The sequence below is a fragment of the Protopterus annectens genome, chromosome 7.part0 (genome assembly GCF_019279795.1).
Source record: "Protopterus annectens isolate FY-2018-M chromosome 7.part0, PAN1.0, whole genome shotgun sequence".
NCBI lineage: Eukaryota > Metazoa > Chordata > Ceratodontiformes > Protopteridae > Protopterus > Protopterus annectens.
This window is the reverse complement of record NC_056739.1, coordinates 928818338-928831554: the sequence shown is the minus strand read 5'-3', so window position 1 is coordinate 928831554 and position 13217 is coordinate 928818338. Positions and strand designations below refer to the sequence as shown.

The following is a 13217-nucleotide window of genomic DNA, read 5'->3' as shown; positions in this document are numbered from 1 at the left end:
GTTATTTACAATGTTTTTCACTTCCTTTGGTACTGGATTCAGTTTATAGGAATCTTTCAGCTACAGTACAAATTCATTGATCATCGCGGCAGCTAAGAATAACTTGGTCAGCCGACAGCCTGGCTACTACCTCATGGCTAAGTCAGTGGTCACAAACACCAGCCTACCTCATTCTACCACTCACGTGGATAGCTATTTCATTACTACCTTATATAAGAAAAATAATTTCCTTCTGTTGACCCTGAGTTAGCCAGTCTGTCACAAAACTGTCAGCTATATTTTTCAAAACAATGCTACCTTGCCATTCTGTACTGACTTGTTGAGAATCTGAACTGACCCCCTCCTTTCTCCATATGTATTCAACAGAAAATCTGAGGATACAGAGAAGTCTAGCATCACCAAAGTTCACAGGCAGATTACAGGCTTGCAGACAGACATGTAGAAAGAATTACTGCACTTAAAAGTAAGAACGGAACTCATGCTGCTGAGTTTAACAATGATGCTTATTCATTTCACCAAACAAAAACAGCAGACAAAATGCAATAAAATGGAGTCTCTAATACGTCCTTTCATGTTGCTTAGCAGGATCAATGTAAAGCCTGAACAGTTAAGAAATCTACACTTTAAAGAACATTATGAAAGAGAATATTTATATCTAGATGAAAAACGAACATTGCAAACTTAAATACATGTGCACTTGAATTTTTCCACTTAAAAGATATGATTGACAAATACTTTGGAAGTTGCATCATCCTTACAGTATGCTCACCTCCAATAAACCAGAACTGCAATCAGTAGAATGAGGCAAACGAAGGTCAGAGCTGAGACGACCACCAGGGGAATGATCCACTCCATTCTGCTGACTGAGACCTGGGGTCCCATAGTGGAAATAGCAATACTACCTGCATGGTAAATAAAATATAAGACAAGTGATGCATAAATAAGGTCAATACTGGATTTTAAAATACAGCTGACAACAACAAAACAATGACCAGATTCATACTACTCATAAATACTTCTTATACAAAACTAAATCACTTGTTTGCAGTTAGACGAAATCACAGGGAGGGTTTTATTTTCTAAACCTAAAGGAAAATAATGCCTAGCATGCATCTACCCAGAAAGCACTTAGTTTAAAAGAAAAAATGTAGTGTCAGAATCACAATGCATGTTATGTTATACACTCTACCAGAAGATACACCTTCTAGTAGACATGTACAGGGAAAAACTGCAGAAGTGAAAGGACTAGAACAGTCTGTTTGAATACAAAGTCAAGGCAATGCTTTGCGATATCATTGTACCTTACCTGAACAGTTTCCTGTACCCATTCTTTTAAAGTGCTATGAAATCGGGCAGTAAAACAGCAGCTCCTCCTGAATGCAAACATAACTGCTTGTTCACTGCATCCAAGCACAAATCCTGATAAATGGAGAATTCACGTGTCACAAAATTTGAGGTCATACCCTGTGTTAATAGCGCTTGGATTATATTCCAGTGCAATTTAGAATAAAACATATGCAGCACACAAGCAAAGGTTAAGTACGAATGTTGAAGCTGGGTAGGAGGAGAAAAAAATGGAGAAATGCAGCTGCCACTACTGTGAAAAGGCTTTCAGCTACGAAAAAAAAAGCAGGCCAATGCTCAGTTATGAAAGCAGTGCCCCACAGCAGGCACGTCTAGCAGAGGTGCTAATCATAATGGTGTGCATGCGCGCGCGCGTGTGTGTGTGTGTGTGTGTGTGTGTGTGTATGCGCGCGCACTCTATAAGAAGGGAATGATTGTAGAATGATAAAGAACAATCAAAGCAGGCAAGCAGTACTTAAAGCCTTTAGCATACTATGGGGATTCATAAGAAAAAATATGCAAAAGACTGCTTAATTACTAAAGAAAACAATGCTGACTGCCAAGCGTGCACACTTAAGGTCAAAGTACACCATTACTTTTTTGGTATAAAAACAGTACAATGAAGAAACAGAACATTGACTGTTGCAGCCTTAGTAACAACTTGGTATTTTTACAGAAACAGTCATTAGTTAAGCTCACCATTACCTTTCCTTTCTTTCCAAAATGACTGAAAACTTGGTGCAACAATGTGACAAGAAGACTGCTGCAGTTCTAACACTGAGAATCCTCAATGATTAATCCTACAATGGGTTCATCCTTCTCAACAATAATTTTTTTTTAATTGTAAATAAATAGATATTTGTTAGCCAGGTAGGTCCACAGGACATATGATCCTTTTTCAAGGGTGCACACTAAGCAAATGAGGGTTGAGGGCATCAAACTCTGTACCACAGGAACTACAGCTCCATCTTATCCATCTGTGCCACCTGCCAGCAACTTTTACCATGACCATGGATATAAACACATGATGGTTGCTGTGACCAAAGGCCAGCCTTAAATTAGCTGTTGCCCTAGGCAAAGTTACTCCATGGTGGTCATGGAGACCTCGCAATGCAAGTCTAATGTGGCACTGCTTGAGTTAAATGGTCACGTGTGGTATCACCCCACCCCTCACCCCAGGGCACCTATCACATTTGCAGGGTGGGAAAGTTTTGCTGTAGGGCTGCAGTTTAATTTATTTATTTTATTTACAGCAAAGAAACTATCAATTTTATTAGTCTAAAAATAAATAAACTGGAAACAGCACCTCTACAAGCATGGTGCCCAGGCAACTGCCTAGATGGACTATGCATACAGCCAGCTCTGACCTAACATACTGAATACATAAGTGCAGCTGCCCCCTGCATCCATTCTTCTTTTGTTGGGCCTACAATCCTTGCTATCATCAGTGAACATTTCTACTTTTTTATGTTCTTGTTTTCAAAGTCCTTTGTGCTAAGATGGGCATTGACTTTGCCATTCAGCTAGTATGCTGAACAGAAGGGTCCTTACAGTAATGAAAGGATGGACTCCTTTCAAGGCCACCTGGGGGGGGGATAGTGTGTCTTTTCCACTTGGAAATTGGTTCAAAGGAGCAGGGAAGGACCAGCCTTTTTAGAGACAAGTCAACAATTTATACAGTCGTCTGCCCTTTGTAGAGATAGGGTTTACACCAGTTACTGGACACAACAATCCACTCTATTTCCAGAGGTGGTAAGTCAGAGAGCCAAGACAAAGATGCACCCACAGACCCCACCTGAGGGGGTATATTTTGGGCTGCTTCATAGATACATCAGCTCAGGTCTGGGTCTGTTTCAGCCTAATCCTAGAGAACATGGTGCCAATGTGTCTTCACCAGGACTTCTCCAAACCCAAAACAGTTGGTCAGCGCTAGGGAAGAAAGGGCCGTCACTAAGTGAGTTTGCACCATGGATTATGGCTGAAATGTAAGAATTAAATTCTTGTTTGATGCTTGAAGGAAACTCGAGTCACAACGGTTAGATCTCTCTCTTCAGGATTTCAGTGTGATAACAGCAACAGGCCTGCTGCAGACCTCTCCCACATTGTCTACTCATCCTGGTATGCCTGACAAAAAGTACAAGGCTGTCACTTTTTTCCTCTTGCAAAAGTCTATCTGCAAGCCCTCATCTGGTGCTGTTGGAGGATGTTGGGTTACCTCCTAATTGGATTCTTTAGAGAGTTGGGTCTTCAGGCCTTTGTCCATGAAACAGGCAACAATAATAAGCTATGCCACCTCAGATGGTCACTCATTTGGAAGTTCTTTGCAGCTCACTGAAGAAGGAATACTTTGACCTCAATCCTCCTCCTCTCATCTCCCAGGAGCCTTCCCAAACAAGGAAATCCTGGATCATCTAGTCATCATGTTTTTCAGTTTTAAGGATACTACTTTGAAAGACTGGGTGCACTGTCATTCTGCTCCTGCCCCCCCCCCCCCCCAAAAAAAAAAACAGTGAACAAATGAATAAAAATCCAAGGTCAACCAGAGAGAATTTCCATCTAAGCACTGAAGTGTTAACTCCTATGTGATCTCTGTCTAGCACTGATGGTCGCAGGAACCACAGTTGCCCCTCAAAAAAAATAACCTTGAGCACTGGCCAACAGAAGCAAGAAGGCATACTCCTCATTCAAGTTGGTGTTAAGGGTCCCCAACTACGTATCTCATTGGTCCACGGTGCTGTCCTTTCAGGTGGAATTGGCATCAAGCAAACACAAGACTACCCTGAAGCCTGCTCTTAGGGGTGTTTTTTTCCAAGACATATCTGTAGCATTAAAGATGAGCTCTGTAGCCTCCTATAATGTGACTAGAGTTACAGGCTAAGATAAGTGGCCGCAAAGACTGCTATGACTGAGGATGTCCTCCCTTACAGACCAGCTCCACTACTGTAGTCTGCACTCTGAGTGGAAGAAGGTGACGGGGCTTTTTTTAGCTAGGCCTCCAAGGCTCTGAAGAATGGCTTGCCGAGTTGAATTAAGTGGAAAATGTATTAATGTGTGGTGTGAATTTTACTGAAAATCGTTTGGAGGGTTTTGTTTTACAAGGAGTGGCATCATTAGCAGGACATTAATATGTACTGAAACCCACCTGCCTGGCAGTGTAGCCAATTTCATATCTGGCTATTTTTAGATACTGCATTTTGGGAAAACAGAGCGACTTTGGAGTATCTGCCAGCTCACATACTGGCTTCAATGGAAGAGGAGTCACATGGTTGGTTTTATATAAATCACATCAGTTCAGCATGAACTGGATACATAATTGCATTTTTTAGTAGTTCAGACTTGCCACTATTCAGAAGGTTTGTTCAAACAACTCCAAAAACTCATTCAAACTTGCACAGAGAAAATCAAACTTAACCAATATCCTGGGTGAGATAAAATGGAGCAGCTCTGAGAAATGCAAAATCAGCCTGGTAAACACAGTTAACAGTTATTATCTGTCTCAGAATGCTGCGAAAAAAAAACATACAGAAATGAAGCTGAACATGGTAGTACACACTGCAACATCCTATCTGTTCTTTAATACCATATCTGTTCCTTTCACTGTTGCTCTGCTACTAACATATCATACTTAACCACTTTCTCACCTTTCTAATATTTCCATAGTTAAGCTGCCTGTTCTTTTCATTATTTTAATTGCTAGAAAATGCAGGTGATATTACAGTATTTTTCAATTTTATAGCTGTTTTTGCTATTTAAAGGCTTGTGTCTATTTCTAATGTATGTGCAACGCTGTATATACCTATGCATGCTATGTACATGGTCTGTTTCTAAATGATGTTTATGTAAGCTACTGTATTTTTTTTTCTCTTGTGTGTGTACACTTACCTATATTTTGTATTCCTTCTGATATACTGTAACTGTATTTTAAGTAAATGTCAAAATTGTTGTTAAATGTGGGTATTTCTCCTCAGGCCTCTGCTGAAAGAAAGATTTTATCCCAGTCAGACTATCACAGTACACAAAGACAAATAAGCAGTAAATGGTAGCACTTGCATACACTAAATCTCTCATCTTCTGACCAATACCATACATATTAGATGGCACAAAACACAGTATAGCAGTCATTTGGGATGCAAAGCAACCACAAAAAGTACAGTTGTGTACACTTACCGTAAATGCAGATGTTCGAGTGTATTCACTGTTGCAGTCATTACACTTGGGTTATCTGCTTGCAATAGCCCTCAGTCAGCCTGATTAACAAAGTCTTGGGTCCTGCGTCAGTTGCTGTCCCTTCTTCCATGACGTCAGGTTGTCAGGGGTATAAAACATGCAGCCGATGCCATTACATCAGTTTTTCTTACCCCAGATGTCAGGTGCCCCCCTAATGGGGAGCAATTAAATATAAAAGAACAATGATATACCTCCAACAAAAAAGAAAATACACCAAAAAGGCTTTTAAGCATAGTAAAGGAAAGTAGAGGTATAGCCAAAAGAAGTTAGGGGGCTGGAAGGAGGGTAACCAGGACTGCAACAGTGAATACACTCGAACATCTACATTTATGGTAAGTGTACACAACTGTACTATGTTCTTAGTGTTTCACTGTTGCAGTCATTACATTTGGGCAGATTCCCAAAGCTATGGTTGGGAGGAGGAATTTAGATAGCATTAGGACATGCTATAAGGCCCTGTAAGACTGCAGTGGCAAAGCCAGCTCTGGATTTAGAGAAAATTGGCAAATGATAATGCTTGGTGAAAGTATGCACAGAACTCCTGGTAGCAGCTTCTAGGGTGTCCCTGGTAGGGACGCCTCTGAGAAAGGCTGTAGAGGTAGATGCAGCCCTGGTGGAGTGAGGTCTGATCCCCTGGGTGATAGGTTTTCCATGGTGCTTACAGCAGAAATGGATGCAATGGCCTATCCATTTAGAAATGGTTTGCTTTGAAATAGCCTTCCCTTCTACCCCTGCAGCAAATGCCACCAGCAGAAGTTCAGATTTCCTTTGAGGTTTAGTCCTGTCCAAGTAGAATCTAAGTTGTCTGTGCACATCTAAGGAATACAGTATCTGTTTCCCTTTGTTCTGTGGATTGGGAAAGAAGATTGGCAAATGAATACACTGATTAAGAGCCACACTGGATACCACCTTGGGCATGAAGGATGGATTCCTTCTGAGGGAAACCCTGTCCACATGAAAGATGATGAAAGACTCCAATGCCATAAGGGCCTATAATTCAGACACCCTTCTAGCTGAAGAGATTGCTAAAAGGAAAGCTGTTTTCCAAGAAAGAAATTTTAAGTCTGTAGTAGCAGCTGGCTCGAAAGGAGGTAGAGGGAGTTTCTCCAAAACAAAGTTAAGGTCCCAGGCTGGGGTTGGAGCTCTCCTGGGTGGTCTCAAATTTTTGGCCCCTCTGAGGAACTGCTTGACCAGCGGATGACAGCAGAAGGGAGGTTCTGTGTTATAATGAGCTGAAATGGCTGAGGCGTGGATTTTAATGGAGGAAAAAGACAGGCCCTTGTGAAGCATCTCAGTTAAGTATTGTAAAATCTGAGGTAAATTGGACGCTGCTGTGCTCATCCCTTGAGACTGGTTCCCGGCACAGAATCTCTTCCATTTTTCAGCATAAGATTTTCTAGCACTAGGCCTCCTTGCCTCTAAAATGATATCCATCACAGGTTTAATGAGGGATGGTAGAGGAGAGATTATGTAATTAGCCAGGCTGCAAGGGTCAGTGTTAGAAGCTGAGGGTGAACAATATGGTTCTCCTGCTGAGACAACAGGGAAAGGGTCTGAGGCAGGTGCCAAGGGAATAACCGTGACACACTGCACAGGACGGGGTAACAATGTTGGCTTGGCCAGTCTGCAGCAATCAAAATCATCCTTGGTTTGTCCTGTTTGACTTTTCGTAGTATTTGGGAGAGCAGAGGTAGAGGGGGGGAAGCATAGACTGATAGGTTTTTCCAGCTGAAGGACAGAGCATCCACTTTCCAGGCTTGTTTGTGGGGAGTCCTTGTGCAAAATTTGTCCAATTGGTAGTGCTGGGGAGAGGCAAACAGGTCTCTATCTGGGCTCCCCCATTTGCTTGTCAACATGTTGAAAATCCTTGGTTCCATTTTCCACTTGTGTGGGTCCATGAGGCTTCTACTTAGTCCATCTGCCAGTGTATTTAATTTTCCTGGCAGGAATTCAGCTTGTGGGTGCACTTGGTAGCTCAAGGCTGTGTTCCACAATGCCATGGCTAGTCTGCAGAGGGGGTAAGAATGTGTACCCCCCTGCTTGTTTATGTACCACATAACAGTGGTGTTGTCCGTCTTTACCATAAGTTGTCCTGGAAGAATGTGGTCCTTGAAGGCCGTCAGAGTATTCTGTACAGCTAACATTTCTTTTTGATTGATATGCAGGTGCATTTGACTTGGGTTCCATTTGCCCTGAATGCACTTCCCTGCCAGGTGAGCCCCACATGCATAGTCTAATGCATCTGTTGTTAGAGTTTGGGCAGCAGGGGCTGGTGTGAAAGGTAGTCCCTTGTTTTGGTGGCAGGCTTCTGCCCACCAAAGGAATTATAGGTGTATGCAAGGTATGATAGGAATCATTGCTTCTAGATCCTGAGAATGTTGACACCATAGGCTTTTTAGATACCACTATATTTTCCTCATATGCAGTTTTGCATACGGAATTAGAAGAATGCAGGAGGCCATGAACCCCAAGGCTTGCAGTATTTGTCTTGCAGATAGCAGGGTTTTTGTGGCCACTTGTTTGAAGCAGGTTGTCAAATGAATTTGTTTCTCTGGTGTGAGGTAAGCCATCTGGGAAGTTGTAGTCAAGCTTGCTTCCAGGAATATAACTTGACAGGGTACCAGGTGTGATTTCTTTTCATTTATGGTGTACCCCAGACAAGTTAGAACCCTTTGTACAAAGGCCAGATGATTCAAAGGTATGTCCTGGCTTTCTGCCTGAATTAGACAATCATCCAGGTATGGGTATATTTGAATATTTCTTTGCCTGCAAAATGCAATAACTGGAGCTAGGCACTTTGTGAATACCCTTGGCACAGTAGATAAGCCAAAGGGCAGTGCAGAGAACTGATAGTGCGTGTAGCCTTCTTTGAAGCATAGGTATCTTCTGCAAGATTCCCTGATTGAGATGTGCAGGTATGCTTCTTTTAAATCTAGTGTTGTCAACCAGGCATCTTTGCCTAGCATAGGAAGTAATTGGTGATGAGTCAGCATCTTGAATTTTGGAAATTCCAAAAAGGTGTTTAGAGCAGACAGGTCCAGGATAGGACATTATGAATTGTCTTTTCTCGAGTAGAAAAGTACAGTTGTGTACCTACCATAAATGTAGATGTTCGAGTGTATTCACTGTTGCAGTCATTACTCTTGGGTTATCCTGCTGGTAGGCTACCCTCAGTCGGCCAGAATTCCAAAGTCTAGGTCCGGCGTCGGTTGCTGTCGCCTCTTCCCTGACATCAGATCGCCAGGGTTATAAAAGATGCAGCCGACACCATTTTCTTCAGTTTTTCTTGCCCCAGATGTCAAGTGCAGATAAGTCCCAGCAAAGAGAAGGGGATGGTGGGTAACCTGGACTGCAACAGCTAATACACTCGAACATCTACATTTATGGTAGGTACACAACTGTACTATGTTCATCGTGTTTCACTGTTGCAGTCATTACTCTTGGGTAGAATCCCAAAGCTGAGGATGGGTGGCTGGGCTAAATAGGATTAGGAGAGGCTATGAAGCCCTGCAGAACTGCAGTGGCAAAGCCTGCTCTGGACTTAGAGTAGAGAGGCAATTGGTAGTGCTTTGTAAAGGTGTGCACTGAACTCCAAGTTGCAGCCTCTAAGATATCTTTGGTTGGGACTCCTCTGAGGAAGGCTGCTGAAGTGGCTGCTGCTCTGGTGGAATGAGGCCTAATGCCCTTAGGCACTCATTTGCCATGTTGAAAATAGCAGAAACGGATGCAATTGCCTATCCATTTAGAAATAGTTTGCTTTGAGATAGCCTTTCCTTGTGATCCTGCAGCATATGACACTAAACTTTGCTCAGTCTTTCTGAAAACTTTAGTTCTATCCAAGTAGAAGCGTAACTGCCTTTGTATGTCCAAAGAATGCAGAATTTTCTCACCCTTGTTCTGTGGATTTGGGTAAAAGGTAGGCAAGTGAATGGTTTGGTTGAGGGCCACACTGGACACCACCTTAGGCATAAATGTAGGGTTTGTCCTCAGATAAACCCTGTCTGAATGAAAAATGATGAAAGGTTCCACAGCCATGAGTGCTTGTAACTCTGAGACTCGCCTTGCAGAGGTTATTGCTAGGAGCAGAGCTGTTTTCCAGGATAAGAATGTTATATCTGCTGTTGATGCTGGCTCGAAAGGAGGCAGTGTGAATTTTTCCAAAACATAATTGAGGTCCGAGGCCGGAATTGGTGCTCTCCTTGGAGGCCTAATGATTTTGGCCCCTCTGAGGTACTGTCTTATTAAAGGATGAGAAAATATAGGTGGTTCCGTATTGTAATGGGCTGAAATGGCAGAGGCATGAATCTTAATTGATGAGAAAGAAAGGCCTTTGTTCAGCATCTCAGTTAGGTATTGTAAAATTTGAGGTATATTTGGTACAGACGTGTCAATGCCTTGTTCCTGGTTCCAAGCACAGAATCTCTTTTTCTGCATAAGATTTTCTGGTACTGAGCATCCTGGCCTCCAAGATAACATCCATAACAGCTTTTGAAAGAGGAGTGTTCTGAATGGCTACATTATCCGCCATGCTGCCAGATTTAAGGTTCTGAGTTGGCTGTGCAGGATCTGATTGTTTTGTTGGGTCAGCAAGTGAGAAGTTTGAGGCAATATCCATGCTGGACCTTGAGACAAGCTCTTTAGGATTGGGTACCAGTGCTGGCGTGGCCAGTCTGGTGCAATCAGCATCATTTTTGGCTTCTCTTGTCTGACCTTTAGGAGTACTCTGGGAAGGAGAGGCAGTGGGGGAAAAGCATATGCTGTTAGATTTTTTCAGCTGAATGACAGGGCATCCACTTTCCATGCTTGCTTGTGATAAATCCTTGTGCAAAATCTCTGCAATTGACAGTTGTGAGGGGAGACAAATAGATCTGTGTCTGGGCATCCCCATTTCCTTATTAATATGCTGAAGACTTGTGGATCCGGTTTCCATTCGTGGGGATCCATGAGGTTTCTGCTTAGTCCATCTGACAGAGTATTTGTTTTTCCTGGCAGGAATTGTGCTTGCAGGTGAACTTGAAAAGCCAATGCTGTGTCCCATAAGGTCATTGCTTGTCTGCAGAGGGGGTATGAATGTGTACCTCCTTGCTTGTTTATGTACCACATATGACCGTAGTGTTGTCTGTCTATCAGTAACTGTCCTGGATGAAGCAGGTCCTTGAAAGCTGTCAGGGCATTTTGAACAGCTAGCATCTCTTTTTGATTGATGTGAAGATGCATTTGGTTTGCAGGCCATGTGCCCTGAATACATTTTCCTGCTATATGGGCACCCCCAGGCATAATCTGATGCATCCGTTGTCAGTGTCTGTCTGGCTGTGGGTAAACTGAATGGCAGACCCTTGTTGTGGTGACAGGTTTCTGCCCACCATCGAAACTCCTGTTGTAGGCAGGGAATGAGTGCAATTACTGTCTCCAGGCTGTGGCAATGCTGAGTCCAAACACTTTTCAGATACCATTGTAGTTTCCTCGTATGCAGTCTGGCATATGGAATTAGTAGAATGCAGGATGCCATGAAACCCAAGGCCTGCAGGATTTTCCTTGCAGATAAGTGGGTTTTTGTTGCCAATTTCTTGAAGTAAGTAGTCAGTTGCTTTTGTTTGTCTGGCATGAGATAAGCCATCTGGGCAGTTGTATTTAAGCTTGCACCCAGGAATATTATCTTTTGAGAGGGCACTAGTTTTGATTTATTTTCGTTTACTGTGTACACTAGGCCAATTAGTAATCTTTTTACAAACGCCAGATGCTTTGGAAGAGTGTCTTTGTTCTCTGCCTGAATTAGGCAGTCATCCAAGTAGGGATATATTTGAATTCCTTTTTGTCTGCAAAACGCAATTACTGGTGCCAGGCATTTTGTGAAGACCCTGGGCGCAGTAGATAAGCCAAAGGGCAGTGCAGAGAATTGGTAATGCATTGAGCCAGCTATGAATCTGAGGTATCTTCTGCAAGATTGTCTGATTGGGATATGCAGGTATGCCTCTTTTAGGTACAAAGTTACGAGCCAAACCCTCTTGCCCAGCATGGGCAGTAGCTGCTGCAGAGTCAACATCTTGAATTTCGGAACTTCCAGAAACGTATTTAGTATAGACAGGTCCAGTATTGGTCTCCAGGTTTTGTCCTTCCTGGGTACTAAGAAAAGTCTGGAGTAAAATCCTTGCCCCTGCTCTTGTTGTAGTACTTGCTGAATGGCCCTCATTTCCATGAGGGCTGTAATTTGCTTTTGTGCCTCTGCCCACTGATTGTGTGGCAGGCCTGGCATGCCCTTTGACCTTGGTAGTGTGTGAAAATGGAACCTGTAGCCTTGGGACACTATGTTCTGGACCCATTTGTCTTGGGTAACCATTTGCCAATTTGATGAAAAAAGTCCTAGTTTTCCCCCTAAGGGGGCTGTCAAAAGAAAACTGCCTGGAACTGGTAGAGGAAAGTCATTGGGACTGTTTCCTGTAAGGTTGTGATTTGTCTTTTCTGCTTTTGGAGGTAGGAGCACCCCATTGTTTAGGCCTGTATGAGCCTTGGGGCTGAGATCTGCCTCTGGGATGCCTGTATCTGCCTCTTTGTGGTCTGTCTGACACTGGAAAGGACCAGTTTTTAGAAGGCCAGTTCCTGCTAAACCTGGGTGGCTGTACCTGTAAGAAATCATTGACTGTCTGCATGGATTTTGCTTTATCCTCCATGCTGTAATGGTGCATCTAATAATTTTGCTTTAACATGATCAGGCAGATTCTGTTCCTTTAACCAAGCATGCCTTCTAATAAAGAGAACCTGTAACAGCGGCCCTGCAAGAGGCCTCCAGTGAATCATAACCACATTGCAAAGTATGCTTTCCCACTTGTTCAGTTGCATGCAATAAATTCTGCAATTCCTTGTTCTCTGAACATGAAGTATTTGTCAACATTTTCTGTTTAAGCAGTGACATTAAATATTGCTGATATTTAAGCATATGAATCTGACAATTTAAAGCCCTTACAGCCAGGGTAGCAGAAGTGTGGACTTTTTTCCCCCATCTGTCTAGAGCCCTAGAATCCATATCAGTGGGGACAGGGTTTTCTGCAGTGGAAGCTTTAACCCCCTTGGGACCCTGAGATATAGTTTCTGGGTCCGCAGCGGGGTTTTTATATGGGAATTTATGAGAATCCGGGACCCTGTAGTATCTGTCTGGCTTAGCAGGTGCGGGGGGTAAAGAGTCAGGGGACAGGCCGCACTCTGAAAATACATCATCTACAATGTCTAGAACAGGTGGAATAGCAAGGGGTCTGTGCTGAGGAAGAAGCAGAAAGTCTCTGAGCCTTTTCTTAGATTCAGAATAATCTTGGCTCTCCCAGTGGAAATGCTCCCTCATAGTATGCAGGGTTTCCCGAAAAGAATAATCCTCAGGAGGAGAGGCTGAAGGAATGGATTCTTCAGCATCAGAATCCTCATAGGGAAGCATGGAGTAATCCTGTTCAGAAGACGAATCAGAGGAAATAGATACCTGATCAGAAGAATCATACTCTGTCTCTTGCCTAGGCTTCTTATCAGGAGGGGGATGGAAGGCCCTGACCAAAGTAATTAGGTCTTTGGCCATTTTGAGCATCTGTTTTTTAGGCATGGAAGTCTGAGTAGGAGAATGCTGTACTTGTTTCTTTGTCTTTAGAGCTGCTTTAGTCTTTGAA

General features: G+C 43.0%; 1 protein-coding gene across 1 annotated transcript in view; it reads right to left on the bottom strand.

The window, feature by feature from the left end:
* The window catches only part of PTPRG (protein tyrosine phosphatase receptor type G), a 3415981-nt gene that overhangs the window by 422456 nt on the left and 2980308 nt on the right, over positions 1-13217 (bottom strand). Inside the window, exon 15 of the mRNA XM_044077514.1 lies at positions 770-902. Coding sequence (XP_043933449.1) covers positions 770-902 — 133 coding nt within the window. The remainder of the gene's footprint in view (positions 1-769; positions 903-13217) is intronic.